The 24,626-nt window shown below is 43.2% G+C and overlaps 1 protein-coding gene across 1 annotated transcript in view; it reads left to right on the top strand.

Annotated features, from left to right (window-relative positions):
* Positions 1 to 24,626, top strand: part of LOC111645783 (cadherin-6-like) — a 65,370-nt gene that overhangs the window by 9,139 nt on the left and 31,605 nt on the right. Inside the window, exons 2-3 of the mRNA XM_023395092.2 lie at positions 11,467 to 11,855; positions 21,389 to 21,683. Of these exons, the coding sequence (XP_023250860.1) occupies positions 11,619 to 11,855; positions 21,389 to 21,683 (532 nt within the window). The 5' untranslated portion in view covers positions 11,467 to 11,618. The remainder of the gene's footprint in view (positions 1 to 11,466; positions 11,856 to 21,388; positions 21,684 to 24,626) is intronic.

Genomic DNA, 24,626 nt, shown 5'->3' with positions numbered 1-24,626 from the left:
CCCACCCCTCTCTTTCTCTCTCCCTTTGCAGTAATGGAAAGCCTGGCACTCTCTAATAAAGCAGAGTGAGCAGCAGTATTAGTAAACAGTCTCCGCAATCATTCAGCCAAGTCCAACTCCTTTATTTTGTGTGTGTATGTGTGCAAAGTATTTCATACCCCCATACGGTGGTAGGGTTGTGGGTGCGGGGGCTCATGAATGAGGATGGAATGAAGAGTATTTAATTCCAGTCTGGGAGAGGGAGAGGCAGGGTCTATTTGTTGAGTCTCCTCATAAGAACGTCTTTGTTTTCATTTTTTCACAGAGGTTCAGAACAAAAAGCCTCCTTTTTTTTCTCTTTTTTTTTGTTTCAATGGCAGCGTTGGGAATGTGGATGCAAATGTGCTGCATGCAACCTTTGCAAAGAGCAATAGGACCACACAGCCATCAGCAGGGCACCAGGGCTTGCCTCCCTCAACTGGCCTTTCCTTAAATAAAGACGTCATCAGAATTTTGAAATGGAGTAGTAAGTCGGGTTGGAAGCAGTCATCAAAAGAGTGGGTCCAATACTTCTGAGTTAAAATGCCTGGCTGGGAATCATGTTAAAATTTCCATTCCTCGCTCCAAATCGATCGTATGGGTCCCTGCTCTCCAATATCCATGGTCACCTTTGCTATAAAGTAGGGTATTACTTCTATAATGCAGCGGGGTTTCATTCTGTGACCAGTGAGGAGAGGAAGGAAAAGAAATGTATCTGGTGACCTCAAACACAAAGAAATGATGGCTGAGGATAATGAAAGAAAGTGGCCTGAATTTTCAAGGTATATATAGATATATATATATCTATATATATCTATATATATATGGTTTGCCAGTTCATGAGCATGAGCAAGATTAGTTGCCTGAAGTCCACCCATGACATTGGGTTGAATTATTTTCCTCGTCTGCCTGTTTAACTCCAGGTAGCCTCCGTGGACACGTTAATGCAGTATTGATTGTTTATCTGTAATAACACCATGGCTGTTGCCGCGCTGGTGACAACAGGGAAGGGAGGGGGGGAAACAGGAGAAGGTTTGGGGATAGAGGGGAGGGTGCCGCGGGTGGTAAGGTGGTGATAGATAACACACTATACCCTCTTTTGACTGGTGGCTGGCGATTGTGAATCTGGGGGTAAAACGAGGTGGCTGAACATATCCTATCTGGCAATAGTCCAGGTGTGAAATGGGAAATAGAAACTGGGGTGCAAACGTCAGTGCAATGTGGCCGCGGCTCGATAAGGCTGTCTCCTGTCTCCGAATAATTCAATCTCCTGCTCTGACCATTCTGGTACCTTCCCGTTGCCACCGCCGGCGTCCACCCACTCTCTGCCCCCGGGCCCGGAGCCCATATGTCCAGCTACAGTGTCTCTCCGTGACCTATGGCCGGGGCCTGTTGTTGAGCCAACCCTCCCGAGGAGCTTGGTAATTACAAATAAGCTGGAAGTCGCACCAGCCATGAGAAAAGGTGAGTGTGATTAAGGATGTGTGTACAGCAAAGTTCAAGGGGTGCTCCACCGGCATGCCAGCATATTGAATCGTGTGTCTCTGCAGTGCTCTGGAATCAAATGCTAACTTGGATCAATCAGGCTTCTTTGTTCATTAGGGTTGTCCATTCCCAGGAGTGGCAATAAAAAAACCACCCATCACAGCGCTCATTTCGGTGATGAGGCAGCCGTCCCTCAGGGATAACTAGCTGAGGTAAATAAACATGAGTCACAGTTAAGGTCAGAGGAGATCATGGCCGTCTGTTGTTCATCTCAGAGGACACTTGAATCCCTTTTGACGTGACCGGATTGAGAACTGTGGAGATTTTAGCAGCAACACTTCAGGACCTATTCAAAATGTAACACAAGAAACAAAAAGCCAGCTAATCCCCCCCCCCCCCCCCCCCTTAATTTCTCAAGGAGCATCGCTAACAAAATACGCATTCATACGATACATTTGAATTCAGATGCCATTACAAATTGCGTGGCTTATTCTTGAATGGTATTCATACGATTCATATTATTTCCATTTGTTTTTTATCCCAAGGCCGGGCTGATACCCTGGCAGAAGTCCTGCCTGTGACAAATGGCTTTCTTAACACTCCAATGCCTCAGTGGTTTTAGTTGGGTGCAGTTTTAGATTTTTTTTTTTTTTTTTTGGTCCAATTTAAGAACAGTTGAAAGCCACTCTCTAGCTTTTGAGTGTGTGTGAAGCCTCCACTATTAATAATGTAAAAACAGGTGCTCCTAACTGTCGCTGTGTTATTTTATGGTGGGCTTCGAGGAAAGGTCATTACTCTTAGTCGAGGGGGGGTGGGGAACACATTTTCTCCGCGCAGCCTTTTATTGGGGCCATATTTTAGGTGTGTGATGTCTTTGTTTTAGCTCCATGTATTATTTAGTGTTGTGTGACAATTGTGTTTGTAGCTGTCTTGCTGCTGACCCGCTGTTACAGTCGATATACGCCTGAATGGAAATGTGCTTCCACGTCGTTCCCTCTCATGTAATTGTCACAACAGGGAGGCTGAGACAAACGTGGGAACACAACTCCCTCGCTGATTTTCAATTCGCCGTGCAAAGTTTGACCTTTGTGTAGTCCAATCAGCGCTTCTACTTCCAGAGACGCACTATTCATTGAAAAGCAAAGGCTGCAGCATGATCTAATATCCTGGTAGGGAAATATTATTAGGAGGCAAACAGCATTATTGATAAAGAAACAACAACCTTTAATTAGCAGATTTATTGCGAGTATTATTCCTACTTTGATGCCGCTCTGGCCTTTTGCTTCAGACTTTGCAGGGCCGAATGTACGGAAAAACAGACTCGTGCGCTTGACTGCACATGGCACACACAAACACTTGGGAAGCAAACACTGATTTGCATAGAGACGGAGGCTCCCATAACCACCAGTGTATTACCACAAAGGCCACAGTGGGGAAAAGCAGGAAGCCGGCAGACCCTTCCATTGAGCCTCCTCCGTCCTCCCATCCCTCCCCCCGCTGTCATTGTCAGTCCCTCAGAAGAGAGCTGTGTTAGACCACACGGCCGCTGGTGACAAAACATGTGCTCTGGTGAACACACAGGAAAGCAAAACAACTGAGGATGTCTCATCTGCTAACGTGTCACAGGATGAATGCCAGTAAGCTGTTATTTCTTTGCTCTTTATTTGCGAGGATGTCTCGTGCCCATTTGTTCCGCCATCGAGTAAGGATGACCACATCTGTTTGCCACCAGGGTACTAGGCGTTATTAATCTGCGAGAGGACATTTAGCGAAATCAAACCTCGATTTATTAGCCCCTAGTGCAGGACTGGAGAACTGGCAAGGGGAGATAATGACTTTAAGCTCCCATTTAGTCAATTAATTCGGAGAAGTGGAATCAGAAACTGCTCGCTAAAAAGTGAGAGACTCTGTTGTTTATGATGGCCCAGTTCAATACCATATTTCAGGGCTGGAAGTCATTATTTGGCACTAGAGCCGGAGCAAATCTGTGCCACCCTAATACACTAAGAGAATCAGAAGTGACTTCGTAGAGGAGGCACCCTTTAAAATAATGCGCTGACAGGGTCCTCTTCAGCTGCTGTTTTGCTCGATTGCGAACACTGCCATAAACACTGGCGCAGGTTCACAGAAGCCCATCTTTGTTTTTGTCAAAGTGACAACAGGGAGAAAGAAAAGGGAGTGAGCTGGAGGAGGGAGCGGTGCGAGGAGAGCTGGCAACCCGCAATTTAGTCCAGACTTCGGAGACATAAAAATCAAGTGCACTAGAGGAAGGGTTACTTCAGGAGCCCCTCTGTGGGTTCTAAACTGGGCCACTCCGATGATGGCTGTGAGAGCTCCGGACTGAGTGATGCGAGCTCCGCTGAATGATGGCACTGTGGAAATAAGCAGAAAACAGGGAAAATAGGGGGCTCTCATTGACTTGGCCCAGATTGTATGATTTATATGGGTTATTTGGTATGCATTTGGGCAGCGAGGCAAGGTAATGTGTTTGCAGTGAGCTCTGGAGCGGTGCACTGGGATGAATGCTGTGGGCACACCCCTGCCTTTGACAGGCATAGTAGGAGCTAATTTGTTTGGATTACTGTCATTCAGTCAAAGGCACGGTGTCACCTCTCTGTCATGTATGATCAGGGAAGATGATTAACCACCTAAGTCAGTAATTTGAGGGTTTCATATCAAAGACTTTGTGTAGCTTTTGTAAATAAAAAAACCTGCTGCTTGAAGGTTTTTTTAATATATTTCCTCAGGCATGATAGAAGTTGGTGGATAAATATCCAATAATGTCCTTTAACACAGATGATATTGGTAAGAGTAAGTTGAAATGTTGGTAACACGTCTAGAAGTGAAACTTAATGTGCTATTTAGAAGCAGAAACAGGGCTTAGAGAACCGTTAACTAAATCTTGGTGCTATTCCAGTGCTGTAGGTTGAATCCTAATTTCGACTAGAGGACTCTGGTGTTTTGCACTACAGTGCTGACATTCAGTCAGGAATTTCGGTTCAGCTTTGCATTGCAATTTGACTGGGGATTTTCAGCTGTTTATTCGCCCGCATTTTATGATGATGATTTTGCCCTCCTCAATCTGTAGACATGTTTTATTTTCCTTTGTGGTAATATCCCCCATCTGTCTGAAATCTCCTTTTAGTGATCAATTTCCTCGCCTTAATCTGTGAGGCGTGCGCGTCTGAACGTCATATTGGAGTAGGGTGAAGTTATTTTCAAGACAATGCAGCAGTGTGTCTAGACGGTGTTTCAGCTAAACAAAAGATCAATATATATTGACAGGTTTCCGAGGGAATTTTTTTCCCCCCGTTTGGTCGCATCTGTGTCCATTTTGCTGCAAGGACAAGGGACACACGGGGCTTGTTTTTATACAGTTTTTGGTCATTTGAGAACTCAGTTGTGAACCACTAACCCACATGGGCAACAAGACAAATGGAGAGCCCCAGATTTGGAGCGAGCGCACGGTTCCCCAATTCACACCTGGGATTTAGCTGTAAATTTCTCCAGCAAGCAGCACAACATGTATTGTGAATGACACCTACTCTGAATCTAAGTCCTCTCTAACAAACTCAGTCTGAGATGAGGTGAGGAGGAGGGGGAGGAGGAGGAGGAGGAAGCGAGGAGGCCAAAGAGAGCAGAGATGGTGGAACAACTTACTGCTGACACCTCCACGCATTAGCAGCCTTTAAGGGCCTCCTCTGTGGATTGTAACATGACCACGTTACCTGTGGCACCAGTGCCCAACCCTCCTGCCCCCCCCCTCGCCCCTCCCTCCCTCACCCCCTCTCCACTCCCTTTGCTCGCCCCTCTGGCTGACATTCTCCTCTCTCACTTTTAATTGCACCCCTGGGGCTCTTTCTGGGTTGCTGTGGAAGTCTTCGGCTCAACGGGCGCGATAGGGTGCTTTGCCGTGTCGCTCATACCCCTCGTTAGGGAAAAATAAAAAAATAAAAAAACAGGAAGATAAGGTGGGAGAGGTAGAAGGTAAAAAAAAAAAAAAAAGACAAGCGGAGTAGGCCTGGTGTAAGAGGTCACTCACAAGTCTAGATTAGCCTAAAATGCCATCCAGGCCTATTGTGTTTAATAGCACATGTGCACTGGAAAGGCCATTAGCTGGCCAGATCCAATATGTATTGACAAATGCATTTGTGTGACTCTCTGTGTCCCTGTCTCTATCCTCACAGTCCTGTGTTCGATAAAGCCAATAGATACATTTAATAGCTAATTGTTCTGATTAAAAATGTTATCCCAGGCAATTCTTTGAGTGTGGAATCACAGGGCATTCGAAAAAATTGGCAGCAGACACATTAATCTTGCTTACCCAGCACCCAACACAATGCACAAGTCTTATTGCTCTATGGTGACTCCACACAATCTGTGACAGGCAATTTAAAGCAATTTACTTTTTTCATTTTTTCATCAAGCATTTTTTTTTTTTAATGCAATTAAATGGCACATGATATGAAGCGTAGACGGGGCAGGCGAGAGAGCGAGACAAAGAGAGTGAGTGTGCGAAGGGAGGGGGAAAATAAAGGCAGCCGTGTGCTTGTTGTAAACACTGCCTCTTAACTGGGAGAATATAATTATGGTGTCATGTTCTATTACACACCTTCATTATGACGATGGTGCTCCCTGAGAAAGTGAACAGGGAAAGACGAGACCTGTGGCTCTTTTTCAAAAATCACCTACGGCGACGGGTGTTCGTAGAAGATGGCTGTGAACAAGTACACTCTTTCTCTGTCATGGTTACACAGTCTCGCTCCAGTTTCTGCTTCTTTAAAGCAAAATCCCAGCTTATTTCTACTTGTGTTTGTAGTTTTGGCCATCATTTCCAAGAGTTTTAAAGTTCACATATTGTTTAAAGTGAGATCACCTTGTCTCTTTTTGATTATAAAGCAGGTCTACGTTCTATATTAATACTCTGAAAGTATTAAAGCGCTCAGTCTACAGAGAAATGCAAACAGCCTGTATTCAGAAACTGTGCCTTAAAATGAGCCGTCAGGACTTCTGTGACTTTGTGATGTCACAACAAAGCAGTCACTGCTCTCAGCCATGCCACAAGCCCCACCCACCTGGACCTACCGTCCAACCTTGCAGGAGTGTTAACCTGAAATCTGCTATATTTTTATTTACTCAGAAAGCAGTCAGCCAATCAGAAACGAGGCTCTCTTCCTATTGGCTCATCAATGTGTTGTTGCTAGTTGGTTTTTGGTGCTTAAAACCACAAATATATCTTCTTATGGATCAAAACTTCAAATAAAACATTGTAAGATATGGGACCTTTAATAACTTTGTATTGTGACAGTCACATTGCCACAATAAGGTCTGATGGGTCAAGGAGCTTTATTTGGAAGTAAAACTGAAACTGAGCGCGCCCGGAATGTTGATGATAATCAGTAAGTAATAAATCTGCCCACAAGGACAGAAGGTCATTGATGAATCAGGACTTAGGTCTGTGAAGTTAGATGGTTGCTTGCAACAGATGATTTATGTAATAATTTCACTGCTTCCTTCTGTTTTCTCTTCCAGTTATGTGCAGCTACACTGGGTTTAGTTTGGTGTAAAACTTGTCTTATTGTCTAACTGCTCGTGCTTCTTGACCTATTCTTAGCAACGTTGCCACATTATCGACATCATTAATCTGAGTAATTAACTTGGTGCCAACAGAAACGAAGGCCAATATTACAAATAAGACCCAAGTTGAAATAAACCACACTTTAAACTCCCTTTAAGTCTCACTCCATCTCTCAGTACAAATGGAAAGAGGCAGGCATTTTGTCATAGCCACCGGGGCTACATGTGGCACCATAGCATTCTTAACTGGCCGTGACACTTTTTGACGAAGCAAAATAAAGCTTGAGCTGACTTACTCCTGGTCGTGGTCTCTTGTCAAGAGAATTATCAAGGCAAGGAGCTGTACTAGGCTTCCAGGGTATGACAAATGTGGTCAAGGGGCGAACGCTCCTTAGGGACGACGGGGACCTCCATACAGTGAAAGCATTAGCTTTCCACAGTGACATTATGAAGAAATCCATTGAAAAGGCCGGCTTCCCAGTGCTGGGGGACGCGAGGTAGAAAGCTTCATGAGTCTACCCAAGAGACTGACTGGTATTTTCAACCACGCTGAAGCCTAGAGCAAATCAATAGCTCAAAGTCCCACATGCTCCTCACCAGCGTCAATTAAGTAAATTCATAAAGTCGAGTGTGCTGGGAGTTGGGGGGAGGGAAACAAAAAAGGGAAATACTAGAGAGAAGGGGAGAAAAAGCAGGGGGAAAAAATCATCCAGTCATCTTGCAAATTTGGATAGGAAACAGCGCTTCTGCCATGAGAGTTGCAGCTTAGAGAAAGTAGAGTATGGTGGTCTGAGACTATTTCTCTACGGGTGTTATTAAGAAGCCTGACAGTCCATCTCACTTTCACCTGCCTCCATCAGCACACGCACTGTTGACCCGGGAGTCTTTCCCCCACCCCTCCCCGTGCTGAGCCAGGCAGAGGACACATGCAAAGTGACTGGCTTTCAGCGAAAAGCCCAGCGATAATGCATATCAGCTCGGGGCCTATGCAAGCAAAGTAGGCAGGGACAGGGGGGTGGGGATGGGATGTGGAGGCAGGAGGGGGAGGGCGGAGGGGGGGAGTGCTATAAACTGCAACGCATGAGGGAAAAGAGAAAGAGGGGACCTAACCCCGATGCTTCAACCGCTCGCAATTTGCCTCATAAGGGGAAAGCAGGGCATGCCTTGGCTGCCACTGGAAGACAGGTAGCGTAATGGATGGGCCAGTCTCCCAGCCTGACTGCTGACACTGCTCTGACAGGACGTCCCTACCTCTCCTTCACTCCCTCTCTCTCTCTCTCTCTCTCTCTCTCTCTGTCCCCCCTGTATGCCCCCAAGTGTCATCACGCTAACTACATCCGATATCAAAAACTTTTTAGCAAGTGTTTCGGCATGCTGAAATTCCACCTCACCATCACGTCCAGAGGGTGTAAACAAACGCTGGGGTTGGAATTTGTTTAAAGAAGTTCATGAAGACAATTTGACGTCATCGTGTTTGCTCAGAAAGCCATCCAGCATCCTGCAATGCAGTGCACAGACCTGCCAGCCTCTGCACAGATCAAACACAAGCAGCCTGAACAGCTGAGGTGGCTCCTTTTATTTTGAAAGACCCAGATTATCTGTAGTCAACCTGGACCTTCAACAAAGGTAAACAATGACATGCTGAAAAAGAGTCTGTCGATGAATTGATTAGACGTTAGCTGTAGATAGAAAATGAATCGACAGTTGTTGTTTTGTTTATATCACATTCTCTTTTTTCAGCTTCTCGGACTGAAGAATTTGTGAGGACTATGACGTGCGTAGCTACAACACAGCGTTGTTGATAAAAGAATAGTTCGCTGTCGAAAAAGATTCTTTACATGACGTTGGAGTCTGTGCCCTCGGTGCACTCTGGGATGGCTTTGTCGGGGGGGGGAAGTAAACAAGATAGTCAAACTGTCTTTATGAGCCAGTGGAACAGACACAGGCAAATAACTGAAAACACACTGACTATCAAACTCTCCATTATGTTTTGAACCGAATCCTGTCTTTACCGCAAGTGGCTTGACAGACGGGCACAGGAGTGAAATATGCAGCTACTGTATTTTTGTTTTATCGAGCCAACAAAGACACCGAGTCGACATCAAAACCCCCCGCAACAAAAGTTGCTACAAAGCTGTCCCAGTCGATGTGGTGAGACATCTGTTTGTGTAAAGCTCAGCGGTTGTTCCGTGACACCGCTTGATGGTGTTTCTTTATTTCTGTTGTATCAGTTTTTCAGATACTAAACTTAGCGCTAGTTTCTGAGACAGAGTTGCGGTATTGTGACAGCTTCCACTGCCGCCTCTGCTCCCCTCAGCCGCCACCTGTCCTCTCACCCCTCTTCTCTCGCTCCATTTCCCTCCTCACTCCCTTCAGCCTGTCTGGCTGCACTTCTGCATGCAGGCCAGGATACTTAATTCATGTCCGGAGACATCGTTTCCTCATTCCCTGACACACTGTGTGAGGGAAGCCGCCCGGACCTGCCATGCATTGGGGCTATACTGCGCTCCCCTCTCTCTCCCCCTGATGCCCCCACCCTTTTTCCCATGCCTTCTGAGAACATGCGATACGGAGGAACGTTGCAGACGCTCCCCAGCGGACCCGCTGATAACCCTCCTACCGAACCCCCAGCCGAGGAACACTGGCAGCCTGGATATCGCCCAGACTGTGAGGAATAATGAGAACAAAAGCAGAATACACGGCCTTCTTTCTCTTTCTGCCTGCCCCTCCTCCTCCTCCACCTCCGTCCTGCGTTGTTCCTCTTGTTCCGTTTCCCTCTCACATTTGCCAGCGCTTTCTGCTTTGGCCTGGAGGACGACGGACAGAGACGGAAGGAAAAGGAAGGGGTGGGAGAAATGATTGAGAGTCGGAGAGCCAAGATATTCTGCTGCCCACATCAGGGTCCTTCTCTGTGGTTTGCAAACAGTCATTTTGTTCAGTATCTTTACACTGATCTTAAGGTAATAAACTGGGGTTGACATTGCCCAGGGTCTCCATTGGCATTCTGCTGGGTCTGATAACAAAGTGTGCCGAAACAGATTGTTTAAAAAGATAGAACAGGCCGCTCCACATAGAGCCGTGCACTCTATTAGATGTTGATTCAGGGGCTTAATGGAGATAAAATAGCTCTACATGTGCTGTACAAGATGTAAGTCTATACATTGATGTGTAAAAAATTCTAATCTGATATTTATCAGGTTAGGCAGCACTCAGCCTGCCAATCAGTCAGATGACTGACATTCAACATACAGCATGTGTGTGCACATGAATTTATATCAGGGCTTGTGTGGATATGAAGTGTGTGTGTGTGTGTGTGTGTGTGTGTGTGTGTGTGTGTGTGTGATGGAGAAATCAATCACATGCAGAGCTGTGTTACACATTTCAACCCTACTGTCCACATTGCTTTTATCATTTTGTGCTTTTGTTTGACCTGAAAATGATTAATCAAAATCTTTTGCCCTGAGTATTTCGATGTTAATGAACAGGCTTCGTGAGGATGGGTTTGTATGGGAGCAGAGCCTCGACTAATGATTATTTTTTCATTATCAATTTGTCTCTCATGATCATTTTTTGGTTGAACTCTTTGGTTTTTGAAAGAATGTCAAGGTGATGCGATATAGAGGATGCAATGTGTTTAAACTGCTTGTTTTCTATTACTCCCAAAATGAAAATTCTTGAATTTATAATGACATAAAACAGAGAAAAGCTGAAAATCGTCACGTTTTCAGAAGATGAATCCAAGCGAATTTTTGTCACATTTTTGATAAGTGACTCTGCTAACAATTATTTCAGCACTTTATTTGAACTCAGTTTGGGGCTAAAATGTTTAAAGGAAGTGGGAAATGAAAAACTTCAGTGAGAGACCAAAACTGATAGCAAGACATCCAAACCTGAGGGAAAAAGGTCTGTCAATAAAAAGAGTAAACAAGAAATCTGAAGGCTGCAAGCAAAGTTATTTGAGGGATCATAAAAGAGATGGATAAGATTCAGTCAGGCTGTCCTACATTAAAATCAGAAAAGGGCAAAGAAAATGTTTAGTATTCTGTAATATTTATTCTTCCTGTACAGTGTTGTTTTTGACTTATTTTTAATGCTTATGATTTCAGACTTTTTGGCCGTAAATTAAATTAACATACATCTTTATCTTTATTGATTTTTGAGAAGCGTCTGGAGGCGTCTTGTTTTTTTTATTACTTGGGTCTTTTCACTCTCCATCTGCACTTGGACTTGCCTGAGTTTCAACTCTACTGCATCTTCAAAAAGCTCTGAACTCCACTGAATTCGTCTTGACTACAGGTTGTGAAACAAGACGAGAGCTTGTGCAGTAACAAATTGCTGCCTCCCCTCCCAGTATTGACTCTCTGTTTTTCTGTGTAAATGTTCCAGGTGCTGGTTGCCACCCTATGTGAGTCTGGGGAGCCGTTCCTGCTTCAGTAGATTACAGCATGAGGACTGATCCGATACTCTGACCAAAGACCACTGGACACAGACCACTGAGGGGGGGGGGGTGGAAGACAGAAGGCTGTGGTGGTGTGGCCATGGATAGAAGGAAAGTTTGCGTATTGATGGTGCTGTGGGCCATGGCCCACCTCGGCTCCCCAGGGTACGGGCTCAGGGCCCTGCGAAGGACTACAGGGGTGAGGAGGGGGTCCGCAGGACTGTCAGGGGAGGACGCCAACGGAGTGCCACTCAGGCGCTCCAAACGAGGTTGGATGTGGAACCAGTTCTTTTTGTTGGAGGAGTACACCGGGAAAGATCTGCAGTATGTCGGAAAGGTAGTTTAAGCATCTACTTTCTTTGCTTTTCCACTGCCACGAGTCCACAGCTGCTGTGTTACACTACAACCTGTTCTTGACCTATCACAGCAGCCTCATGTGACGATCACAGATGAGTCCAGCTCAGGCCAGATCACTGGATCCACAACACATGATTATTACACATAGGTTTAACAAAACAACACACAACATGAAAATATTCACAGCCTGCACAGATTTCTCTGTGTGTAAGCCAGATAAGTTTGCAGAACTTAACACACTCATTTTGAACTCGTATGTTGAAAATGAATGACATTTAGCCACAGTATAGTATCTGGACAAGGACAGGATTTTTTTCTTAACACTTTTTGTGCTAAATTAAAATGTGACCGACGCATATTAAGAGCAAATGAAACAAAAAACTGCATCAAAATTTGGCATTGAACGCCTGGTCAGATTTGTAACCTTGTTTATTAATTCTTTGATTAGATTGTTCCTGATTTGAATCAAAATGCCAGTGTTACACTTTCATTTACAGAGCTCTGGCAAAGCTCCCCATGCGTCTGCACAGTTTAACATTTGAGAACTGGAATAATGTTCAAACCCACATAGACCACATGCAGACAAAATGTTTTTGCTCCTTGCTCCTTTTAGTTTTTTAAACAAAAAATGATGAAGGAGTTGGCGTGGGTTGGGGTTTGTCTATATTTGGAAGTTGTAGAATAAAATCTGATGTACTTCTAACGTATCTCTACAACAACTAGAACCAGTGTTTGCTAAAGTTAGATAATACATAACATTTTATCAAGTCAACATTGTAAATCAAAGGGTGCGCTATCAGCTAGCTAACATTACTTAGCTTAACTGTAACTTAAGGCAGAGATTAGAAACTAGCTAACGTTATTGTTCATCTGGGGATACAGTCTGATTTGGAAACTCAGAAGGTTAAGAAAGTAAAGTGTATTAAACAAGCTACATAGTTAGCTACTGCTTGGGGCTCAACTTGCTCATGAGATTTGAGGACGTTAGCTGCAAATGGGAGCGATGTAGACAGACAAGATGTGCAGCTAACGTCAAGGTTTAGAAATGGTATGATCCACCTCAGGGGTGTCTGAAATCGTAGTACAAATCCAGGCATGAAAATGGGAAATATATTGTTATATTTACAATTACAGGTAAGTAGGATAAACCTCTTTTGAGGGGGGTTCAAATCTTAATCAGGGGGGTCAGATCCCCCCAAATCTCCCCACAATTAAAAACCAGATTACTCCCCTGTTGCATGCAAGAGTTAATTTGTTTTAATTTGTATTTCCTTTAACTAACATTGCACTGGTAGAAATGTCTTTCTGTTTATATTCTGGACTGTGAATTGTCACTTTTTCTGACCCATCCGAACTTGCAGTTTTCAGAGGAGCTTAGATCTGTTAAAGGAGCTTAGCCCGTCTCCTAACTCCCTCGGAATTTAAACTCTTTCCCTTTTTCAATTCCTGCAACGGTTTGTTCAGAACGAAAGTGCCCAGTAGTTGCTGTGAGCAGCCATAACCGCCCACTAAAGCTGAACAGAGGAAGAGAAAGGGGCACCATACTCTAAACTTGATCATTAGAGAGCTCAGGGTGACTGGCTGCACTGTTGAGCTGATAAGTGGTCTCTAAGAAGTGAAGACACGACACAGATGGCATCACTTTAACAACAAAAGATGGAGCAACAACTTCCTTCTCGCAAATTATAACTTTAAACTCAAAAAACTGCCTTCGGCCACTGTGCATCCAATCTACAGCTCTCCGACTCCTTGACACTCTCTCTCTCCCTATTTGGCTTTTTTTCTCTCAATTTGTTTATTTTTCTGGTATTATTTTTTTTTTGTTGTTGTTTCTTTTGGTTTCCAGGAAGCCACTGTCAACACAACACAACTTGAACTTTTTGCATGCCGACATTTGAAAAGTTGCTATTTTTTGTTCATTTAAAAATGTCTCATTATGTTGTCTTGTCAATACATATTTATGAAGACAGTTTTCAGCCTTTTTTTCTCTTCTTTTAAATCCTTCCCATCCATCAAACCAAACAAATGCAAATTTCACCAGATACTGCTTCATTTGCATATTACAGTCATACACACACCAAAAAAAAAAAAAAAAATCTGAAAGTTAAGTTTCTATAAGAGAAGGGAAGAACCTAACTACCTGTTGTGACTTTACTTAGTAGCATATTGGATTTGTAGATAACGTAATCATCCTCGACAAACTCTACACGCAAAGGAAAATATCTCTTAATGAGATGCTTCAAAAGAAAATAAAATGCTGTATTGAGAGAATGAGAATCGTCCCATCATCTGATGGCAGACATGACATACTCCAATCGTCTAATGCTCTTATATCGGACTTCCATCCATCCATCCGGAAGAAGAAAAAAAACTATCCGTCCTTAGGCTTTGTTTTTTCTGTTGCCTGTCCAATGTATTTTGTGCTTACTGTCAGCTCTGTGGCTGCCTGCACAATGTCCATTCCACTCACATCAAGCCATCCTAAAGCAGCCGTCCTGCCCTACAGTAAAATATGACTTCCTCCGAAGGTATTATTTGTTCAACAAAATGAAAACACAGTGTCGACCCAGATAACACTGGGGAACGTACACGAAGACGGGCCAAATAATGCTTGCTTTACATGCAGCAGAGCGGAAGTCAAGATATCAGTCTCCTCTTCCAACCTACTGTAATTGAGGAGATTGTGAAGCATCGTGGCAAGGTCAGGATGACTGAGGAGGAAGAAAGGCTGTTTTGTGCGAGGAGTTGAATGGGCCCAGTGCTTTGCATTCCTATCATGTGTCCACGGAGGATAGAGTCATCCAACCAAATGAGATTCTGCAACATACGTCCTCCCGGAGTGAGGGTTGACTTTCAGCCCTGGTCTAAAAGGATTACATAGCTCTCTATGGTACAAGGCGAGCAAATACGAGAAAGAACAAAAAAAAAAAAGAAAAGAAAAGAAAAGCTGAAAAGAACAAAAAAAAAACAAAAAACAGAATGAATGAAGATCAAAAGTAAGTACCAAGCACGATCAAACCACTTTGTCTTTAGAGAGTGGTGATTGATGTGCCACTCGTCCTTTTAGGTTGTAAAAGGACTAATAGCAAAAGAAGAATGGATTATCTGAGTGCAGTGTACACTTAGAAAACCAGGGGCTGCAGCCTAAGAGCCCGTCTCCTGAAGACGCCATTAAGGCATCAACCTTCGAGTACCACACTTAATCATGACTCTGAGCGCTTGTTGTTTCCCCAAAGTACATGCAGCTGGGTGCTTTCCCTCATTGTCAGCTCACTAGCCAGTTGTCACATAGGACTGCAGTACGTAGATCTTATCTGATTGCAATTACTGTTTGTTAATTGCTAGATAAAGTACAAGTGATGAATTAGGCCCTAAAGGGAATGAATAGCTTTTGAGTTGAACACATGGCTCAACATAGAGAACAACCATCTGCATCTGTATCCTCAGGTGGAGGCCATATTTTAACAATGCAGTGGGTCTGAAAGAAGAAGAAGAAAAAAAACTATGAGAAACACAAAAGAGAGGGTCTTTTTTGTCATTGCTAGTGACATCATAGCAACCAGTGAGCACAGCATGGAACAAAACCACTTTTGTTTGTGCTGAAAAAAAAATGAATTGGAAATAACACAATGGCATCTTATTATAAACAAGGGAGCAGCTCTTGACACACAGAATAAGATAGAATGATGAAACTGCACTTGAATTACAACATCCTGTCTCCAGCTATTTGGTAAACTCACTCTCTCCCAGTTGCTTTTTTTTTATTTATTTTTTTACGACGGCTTTATCTAGTTGTGAAGAGCTAACAAATCAAATTGCAATCTTTCCTGAACAAGTGTAACAAAAGCAGTTGGAACAGGAAGGAATTAAGAGAAGTGATCGAGACGAGAGGGAAAAGGAGACACTGGCAGTTTCTTGTTAGGGAGCTGGTTGGCTGCTAATCTTGCTAATCTTGCTGTATTGGCCAATGATTTTTTTTTTTCCTTTTTTTTTTTTTTTTCTTTTCCTGCAGGAGGGGAATCGTACACAGCCTCTCATTAGCAGGCAAGCTGCATACAGGCCTCGGAGGGCCTGGGCTGTCACTGGGGGAAGAGAATGTTTGTTTATTTCATTATTTCTTACTTTACCAAAGGGCACATATCCACAGAAAATGGTTAATGGCCTGTGGTTGAGGAGTGTTTGTGCTGCACTATCATATCTCATAAAGTATTTACAGCCCCTGATAGGCCCCAGTGGTTCTGGGCCTGGTGGGTAGACTCCTCAACATAGTCCCTAGCAAGTGAGCAGTGTTCTCTCTATACGAACAAACACACCAGTGTGCGCGCAAACACACACGCCTGCAAACACTAGCCTCCAGTAATGGGCTGGAAATCAGAAGACAGAAAAAAAAAAAAAGGCAGATGAACACAGACATAATATGCTTCCCAGTCCTGTACGACTCAGCGGCTGAGGCATCCTGGGGGAAAGACTCGAGCATCTTATGGCAGCGGAGTGGAAAGGTGCAGGGTTTTGTGTGTTTGTTTGTGGGGGGTGGGGTGATTTTTGGTCTCCGTTCATGCTCCCCCATTACCAGCTGCTCACCTTGGCAGAAAGGCAAGGAGTTTGCAATATGGCGCAGGCCTGGCTGTACCCGCGCCATGGCAACCCCTGCGGTCCCCAGCGGCGACCTGGAGCACACATCGGGCGTGTTTGTTGATTAGGCAATAAGTTCCCGCTTGTGCACTGGGAGGGGGCGACTTCAATTATGCTCCCCTCCTTCGCAGCTTGAGCGGCGGAGGAAAGGGTATGATGAGGTCATGCGGCGACGAGGCCCGGCAAACATCTGTCTGACAGCGTTGCAGGGGCGAAGCGATGTCTGAGCGAGATACGGCACACACCGCCACGGCACCTTGCGATTGTCTCAATGCCGTCACCCGCCTGCTACTGTTTCAGACACCTGTTGGTTTTGTCAGGGTGAGATTAATTGATTTTCTATCATCAGACCTTCAGGCTTTTCTTCTGCATTTCAGTATGTAGATGGCCAAGTTGATTTCAAATGAGGGGGGAGTGGATATGACAGTGAAGCAGGGCTGTAGCCAGGATTTTAGAGGTCAGGAGTCCAAGTTCCCCCAAGCTCCACCCGAGAATGAATTTCTTACAAAAAGCAAACAAAAAAAAAAGTAATTTTCATATAATTATAAAATGTTCTTTTTCATATTTTCTGTGCTTCTCTTCAGCTGATGTTATGGTCTGAATGTTGTTTCAAAGCCTTTTATTTAATCTCAATTTATTTTGTTTATTTATTTTTCATCCATGTAACTAAGTAATTTTTTCATAAAGTAAGCAAGTTCAAAAATCTTCCAATGCAAGAATAATATTTCAACTTGTAGAATTAAACAAATAATTTTCCAGAAGTTATTGTCTGTATTGAAAAAAAAGAAAAAAGGAAAGATGCAGTTTGCTGCATTAGAGTCAAGATAACTTCAACTTGAGTTTAGAAAAAACAGGTTGAAATATTTTTTCTACACTGGCAGTTTCTTTTTTTTTTTTTTTTTTACAATTAAAAAAACAAACAAAAAGACAAAAAATGACTTATTAAAATCTACCTTAAATAAGACATCAAATGTAACTGGTGTGTAACTGTGGGTTGTAAACAACATCTCAGGCTGTTAAAACCCCCCGAAATCCTCTGAAACAACAGTGAGGACGTGACCTCAGTGTCCTGATTTGTAGCCTCGGCCCTGTAGCAAAGTAAATATAAACTCTAGAGAATTGTCCATAATTAAAGGAAACCATGCTGTAAATTATGCATGGGACACGGAACAAAAGATGTCCACAAGAGAGAAATGTATGTTGCTGACATTTCACCTTTAAGTCTCTGCAGCTCTTGACCACATGTCTCAACTTTACACATCATCAGACATTTGATAGGCTATTTTTGTGCACAGTCTGAGGCTACCATCTGGCTACATAGAAGGCAGCCAGTTCTCGACAGGCCAGGACACAAGGCCTTAAAGGCTAACTGGCTAATTGCCCTAAGCAGCCCATTTCCAGTGCCATCTTTTTGGCCTAACTTGAGTGAAGCACAAATGGTGGCCAGATCGAGCCTGCACTAACATTTGCTGCACTTGAAGCTGATTAATTTCCCAAACAAAGACAGCACGCTTATAAGTTCTCACGCACAGATGTCTGACGAGTACCACTTCACTTCTCAGCCCACTTCAGACTGGAAGATGAAGCACATAGGGAAAGAAATAAATATCTTCCACTGTGAAAAAGTGCCAACCATCGGAAATATTATGGCATCACTTAGCAGAGAAGGCTAATTGAGTGGAAGGTTTTGAAATATATAGCATGTCATTGATGGTATAATGGTTTACATAAATGCTTGATAGTTTGCTTCTCAGCTGATTCACAGAAAAGGAAACTGTCTCTCAAGTCAGTTATGTCTGTAATTGAGAAAAAAGCCTTATTTTCTCAGTATGGGAGAATATTTCAACCTTTCCTAATCAACTTGTTTCAAGTTTTCTCTGAAATTAAGTCTCTTTCTTCTTCATTTGAGGAGCAACTTTCCTTCGCTCTTTTTTTCTCTCATGATCCAGACACTAATCTTTTTAAGAAAATGACTGAAACAGAAACAGGTTGAAATAGATTCTTGTTTTAAAGAATAGGGAAGAGTTAGATGAGAAGATCGACACCACTCTGGTGTCTGTGTCGTAAATATACCTACCAGCACCTTGTAACCAATTTGTTCGGCACTAAAACAACTTCTGGGCTAAGCTTAGCTAACCGGCTGCTGATTGTGGCCTTGTATTTTCCAGACAGACATGAAAGTGATATCAATCTTCTCATTTTACTCACTGCGAGAAATTAAATATTTCCCTAAATGTCAGTCTATTCCTTTAGGAAATTGTGGCCTCTATTGCAGACAGAATAATTGGATAATATGGAGGTTTTTTTTCTAGTGTCCTCCTCTTTCTTGAAAAGACCAAAAGTCCCAGTGTTAATGGATATAGCGTCATGCTCTCTGCCTTTTTTTACGATTCGGTACCGTAGGAGGTTAGAGGAGAAAAGCCTAGCTATCGATGTGCCCGGGCTTCTTGGTGACCATACTGAATGCACATGTGGCTTTCTTTTCTCACCCTGTGACAGTTTAATTGTATTTTCGATATAAATTGATCAAAGGGCCATTGTGAATACACGTTGGGCTGCCACATTGATTTCCGGGAGAGGTTTTTTTTTTTTGTTTCTCCCCCTCTTAATTTGAGTAGAAGGGCAGCAGTAAATTCTCCTCACCAGCAAGGTGGGCAACTGGGAGGGACAGGGTCACTGCAGCAGCCACCGGAGTTCGATACTCTGAGCTGCCTTGTAATATCCTTCAGGGGTGCAAGAGGAACTCTTCAGAACCACAAGATCTCTCTGTTTCCATAGAAATGACAGTAGACACAGCGTATGTCACACTGTCTATCTCCCATCTCAGCCGAAAGGAGAGGACTCAACAGTTATTAACTGAATTGTCGTGCCGGCAGAGATAGGCAGCTTGATAGACAATCATAGAAAAGGACATTGCAGCTATAACAGCAGGAGGAAGATAATAATTTTGAAGTGGATTGTTTTCAGCCAGAGTGTCTATTTGGAAGCATGTACTGTAAAGCAGAACAGAAAACAAATAAAATTCTGCAAGATTCTCCTGGCTTGGTTAGACAGGGAGAATTTAAAAAAAAAAAAAAAAAAAAAAAAAAAAAAACGAGTTGTTTTGACCAGAATTCAAGTGGGTGAATGAAACAGTGCTCCACTCTAGATCCTAATCCGAAGATGCTAAAATTCTGCAACACACTCGACTGGCTCTGTTAGACAGAGAAAGGAATGAAAACAGTCATTTTTACCAGCATTCAAGCAGGCGAACAAAATAGTGTTAAAGATGCTAATCCACAAAGCTGTTCATCTCACACGTGCCAGCTTTGCCCTGATAAAACAGCATGAATTAGTAAAGCTTCCGAGCACCTGGGATGAAAAGCTTTTTAATATATGATGAGAAGGGGAGATTTTGCAATGTGCTCCCACGTGACCCAGCTGCAACGCACAATATCCCCCTTCAGTCTGTCCACCGGCAGAGCCAAGAACGCTTGTAGACAACAACAAAAAGAGAGGAAAAAAAAAAAACCAAACTCCGGCTCAAGAGGAAAATATGCATTTAAACCATCAAAATCAAATGTTGCCGGCTCAGCTGAGTTAACGAGGTGTCAGTAACAGAGCTCAGAATAACGTCTTAGCGCCCCCTTATCGCGGGAAAACATTCCGATGGCATTTGCCTCATTTTGTGCTTGACATGTTTGCCCATGTCTGCAAACATGTGCTCTCCTTTTGCCCTTTACCTCGCCCTGCAATTATTACCATGTCCTTGGTTATTAAAGCAGAGGAGTGGGAAGTAGTCAGGGAAGCAGTGGGAGGGGAAACGACTGGACAAGCTTTTGATGAGTTCTCTGAGATAAATATGTTGGGGGGGATTTGGCGGCGGAATTAAAATGTCAGAGCATGCTAAGCTGCTATTCATGCAGAAAAAAAAATAAAAAATTAAACAGGAGATAGAGAGGGAGAGAGCAAATAATAATGAGAAGCTCCACAGACAAGTGGACTCTCGTGGTCCTCTGGCATGGCGGTCATGTTGCTGATCCATCAGGGATTGGCAGGCGGTGGCGGCGGCGGCGGACGTGCGCACACTCATGCTGGTACTTCACAGACTTCGACCCACTGGCATTCTGTTTTACAGCGCCGTGAAAATGCCACTGTGGCCCTGCGGTAAAAAAGCGCAATGACAACCTGCATGTAACAATACTAGTACACGCAGCATTTTAAACAATCCGGCTGTGTGTGTTTTTTGTTCTTGGCAGGATGTGAGTATCACCGAGATGGGGTGAAGCCACGAATGTGTATCGTCGCCAACAGTTTACTAAAGATGATATGAATCTGTTAAATAACACCAAATGCACTTATCAAAGCTGTCAGTGTTTGGTTGCCAAGGCCCAGATTGGTCAGATCGCTGATATGTGCACAGTGTAGCAGAAATACTGAAGTGGAAAACTGTGATTCTCCTTTGAAATGTGATTGTTAAGATCTTTGGTACAAAGTGCTCATTTCTGGGATGTGTTTTTGCACTCCACTTCTCACCTGTCAATCAAAGAGTGTAGCCAGCGCCTTTTAAAAAAAAAAAAAAAAAATGTAGATTAATCTCCTGTTCGCTGTGGCTATTTTCTGCTAATGCTAACTACTGCAGGAGATTTCTCCCTGGAAAGAGCGAGCTCACACTCTGTGTTCGTAAGAGCAAATTAAGCAAATGTGAAAGCTTTCATAAACCAGAGTTGGAATCGCTGTTGTGCTATAACAATTAACAATAGAGAGCAGCAAAGTGGGAATTTATTAAAATGAAAACACCGCAAACCGCTGCTTGAAATTGATGTTTTGGTGCTGCAGGGATCCATGTTATTATCTTTCTATTTTTTATTCTTTTTTTGCTTTGTTGTTTTCACCCCACAGCTTCATTCAGATTCAGACCGAGGAGATGGAAGTGTGAGGTACGTCCTCAACGGGGACGGGGCGGGGACCATCTTCAAGATAGACGAGAAGTCGGGGGACATCCATGCCACCAAGAGGCTGGACAGGGAGGAGAAGGCCTACTACATCCTTCACGCCAAAGCCGTCAATCGCTTCACCAACGAGGCGCTGGAGGGCGAGTCCGAGTTCATCATCAAGATCCACGACATCAACGACAACGAGCCGCGATTCACCAAGGACCCGTACATGGCCCGAGTCCCTGAAATGTCCGACATCGGTGAGTTCTCGCTGTAAATATATGTCATGATTGTTGCTGCTACAGTTTTCGTTTCACTTGTTTTTGACTGATGCTCACCAATGGAACAGTGGTTATTGTAATTGCACCAATATCGATTTGATTGAGGATAAAAGTTCATCACTTACTTGTTTTCAGAGGTTTCTCATGGTCTTCATCAGAAGATGAAGACCATGAGAAATCAGAAGAGGCTCCATCCATCCGCTGCTACTTTTACTTTTTCACAGCACAACAGATCAGTATTACTCCTGCATTGTTACTTTAGCATTATTTAGCTTCTTTGCTCAATTAATATTTTTATTGTTAATTATAGTGACTTTTGTATAAACCTTTTTAATTAGCTTTCTTGGCTAAGTAGCTGATTTTACATTTTAGTTTTTTTCTTGATCAATGGGTGTTGTCCCCATACAGTAAACGAAAATCTAACGAACCAACAAATTTAAACGGTTGGACAATATTGTTTAAGAGCAACTTACTACTGGTCATTCACCAGTCTGTCCAGTTCTCCGCCGGTTGTCCTGAGCTCATTTTCTTGCCACTGGAGAATCTTTTTCCTCATTTTTAACTGGACTGTCCATCACTATATATAAATGAAAAGGTATTTTCAACCTCGTCGGTGTCGAAAACAAGCTTTGGAATCCATGTTTACTATTGTTCAACTTCACCTAGTGTGGCCTCTCCCCATTACATGTAATTTCTCTGTTTTGAGACATAAAAACTGTCTTACAGTCATTTTTATTTTATTTTCGAACCCCCCCCCATCCTGACTGACTAGGCCCTTGTAGCCTCACAGTCGTCCTCATCCCTGAGATTTCTCTACCACAGAGGGAAATTCAAGCGTGAATAGTTTAAACAGACAATAAACAACTCGATAAATAACAATAAGAGAATAAAAATAAACAAGAAAACAAGAAAAAATAACTAAACTAGAAAATAATTGTCACCAGTTTTTGGAGTTTGTACAGCAAATTGTATTCATCATGTAAAACCAGATGTATTGATCTAAAACAGACAATAATTAAGTGTTAACACAAATTAAAGTGTGTGTGTGTGTGTGTGTGTGTGTGTGTGTGTGCGAGGAGCTGGATTAAAAGGCTTATGATTCACATAGGATAGAGACACCAGTCTTACTGGATCAATGGGACTTTATCAATCATAATAATGATGCCGACTCAACAAAGAGAGCCCGACTAATTAAATGAGAAAAGACAGAGAGCTGTTTTCTGACCGGAGAATAAACAAGGTAAAGCGTCTGTGTGAGGGTTACAGCGCTGGTCCAGATAATCTTTTAAATACAGTATTGTATCTTATTAAAACAGTATTTAATTTAATTACCAGCATTGTCAGCTGTGTCATCACAGTGAATAATTGTGGATTCTATTTCTGGAGTGCCAGTTTCTGAGACAGCACCATTTGCTGTTTTCGTATTATCATTTGTTCTTGTCGTTCAGCAGCAAATTAAACTTTAATTCACCATGCACTCGGGTTCTCGCTCCTCTCGTCCAAAAGTACATACTGGCCTCATGAATATAGATAAACAATATAAAAAGGCTCCTAATCAATACTTGCATGAAAACATGAAGTGAACTCTCTGTTCTGCTGCTGCGGCTGCGGCTGCGGCTGCGGCTTCTGCGATGCTTCGGGGACTGAGGGACATCGGTCTTGCAGCCCCGACATGTGACAGAGTCGTCACTTGGTTCAGCAACCCCATGAGAGAGGCCGGCACTTATCTAAGGGCAGCACGGGTGCCCATGGCAACAACCGAGGTGTGATGTCACTGCTTGGCAGAGCATGTGTTCACGAGTGACTGCGTCGAGACACTGCCCCTTTAAATGTGACATACACTTTGAGTTTTATTATAGTCTCACGGCTGTGACAGTCCTCTCTCGGACTCTCAGTCAGGGACGACGTTGACGCGCCCCTCCTTTGACAACTGAATGATTACAGTCAAGGTAATTTACCCCGCCTGCACAAAAACTGTGATTATTCCTGACTTGTTTGTCAGAAAATTCTTCTCTCAAAAGCTTAAAGTCGGCGATGAGATGGCTGATGTGGATCAGTGATATTTTCTAAAAGCCGCCATGTCAGAAAAGCCTCTTTGAGTCTAATTCCCTAGTTAAAGGTATTAGTGATCAAGGTTCGGTGAACTTGCTCAGGAATCCTTCCGAACTGTCACTTACACCAAATCAGACAGCCGTGGTCTTCCTCTCTCTCTGCCTTTTTTTTTTCTTATTTCTACAGCATCCTTCATCCATACAAATGACATTGATTTTAAAAGAAGGAAACTCTCCTCTCATCCTCTCAGATCTCGACTGACATCAAATTAGTGAAGTTTCATGAGGTCGTTATCCCATTGTATTGCACAATTCTATATTTATACCACTTTGCCATTAAATATTTCTACTCAATTAATTTTCTTCTGCATGTAATGAGGCAACACTTGGCCCTGCAAGGCGCCATTTGGGAGGTAGCACTTGGCTAACCGCTTCCCTTTGTTCTGCTGAAATAGGGCCTCAGCCTCTCTGGAAGAGAAAATGGATCACAGTCATTCGCCTGCTATCAGATATTTGGCTTCTTAGACAATCCAGATATGTGGATGCACTAATAGGCTTCTTGGGGTTTGCAAAGAGCTGGTATTGGTGCCGCTTGTATGCTTAGAGAGATATACTTAGAAAAATACATTAAGACTTATCGATTACCCGCGAAAATCAATCATGTATAAGGGTATAAGTGCCCGAGGAATAAAGATTGGTTTGGGTAATGCAAAGGGACAGAAATGATCAGTCACATTCTGCATGAGCGTGATTAGAAGAGGATCCGACACCTCATCAGAAGGTGCATCAGCTTAACCAATTATCCAGCAGGCAGTTTTCAGCAGTATTGAAGAGTTGATCTAAATCATTGTCATGAATCTTCCCCCCCCCC

Source organism: Seriola lalandi, unplaced genomic scaffold (assembly GCF_002814215.2).
Source record: "Seriola lalandi dorsalis isolate HSWRI2012SDOR001 ecotype SW California unplaced genomic scaffold, Sedor1 jcf7180002054956, whole genome shotgun sequence".
Classification (NCBI taxonomy): Eukaryota; Metazoa; Chordata; class Actinopteri; order Carangiformes; family Carangidae; genus Seriola; species Seriola lalandi.
This window is presented reverse-complemented; position numbering and strand designations above follow the sequence as displayed.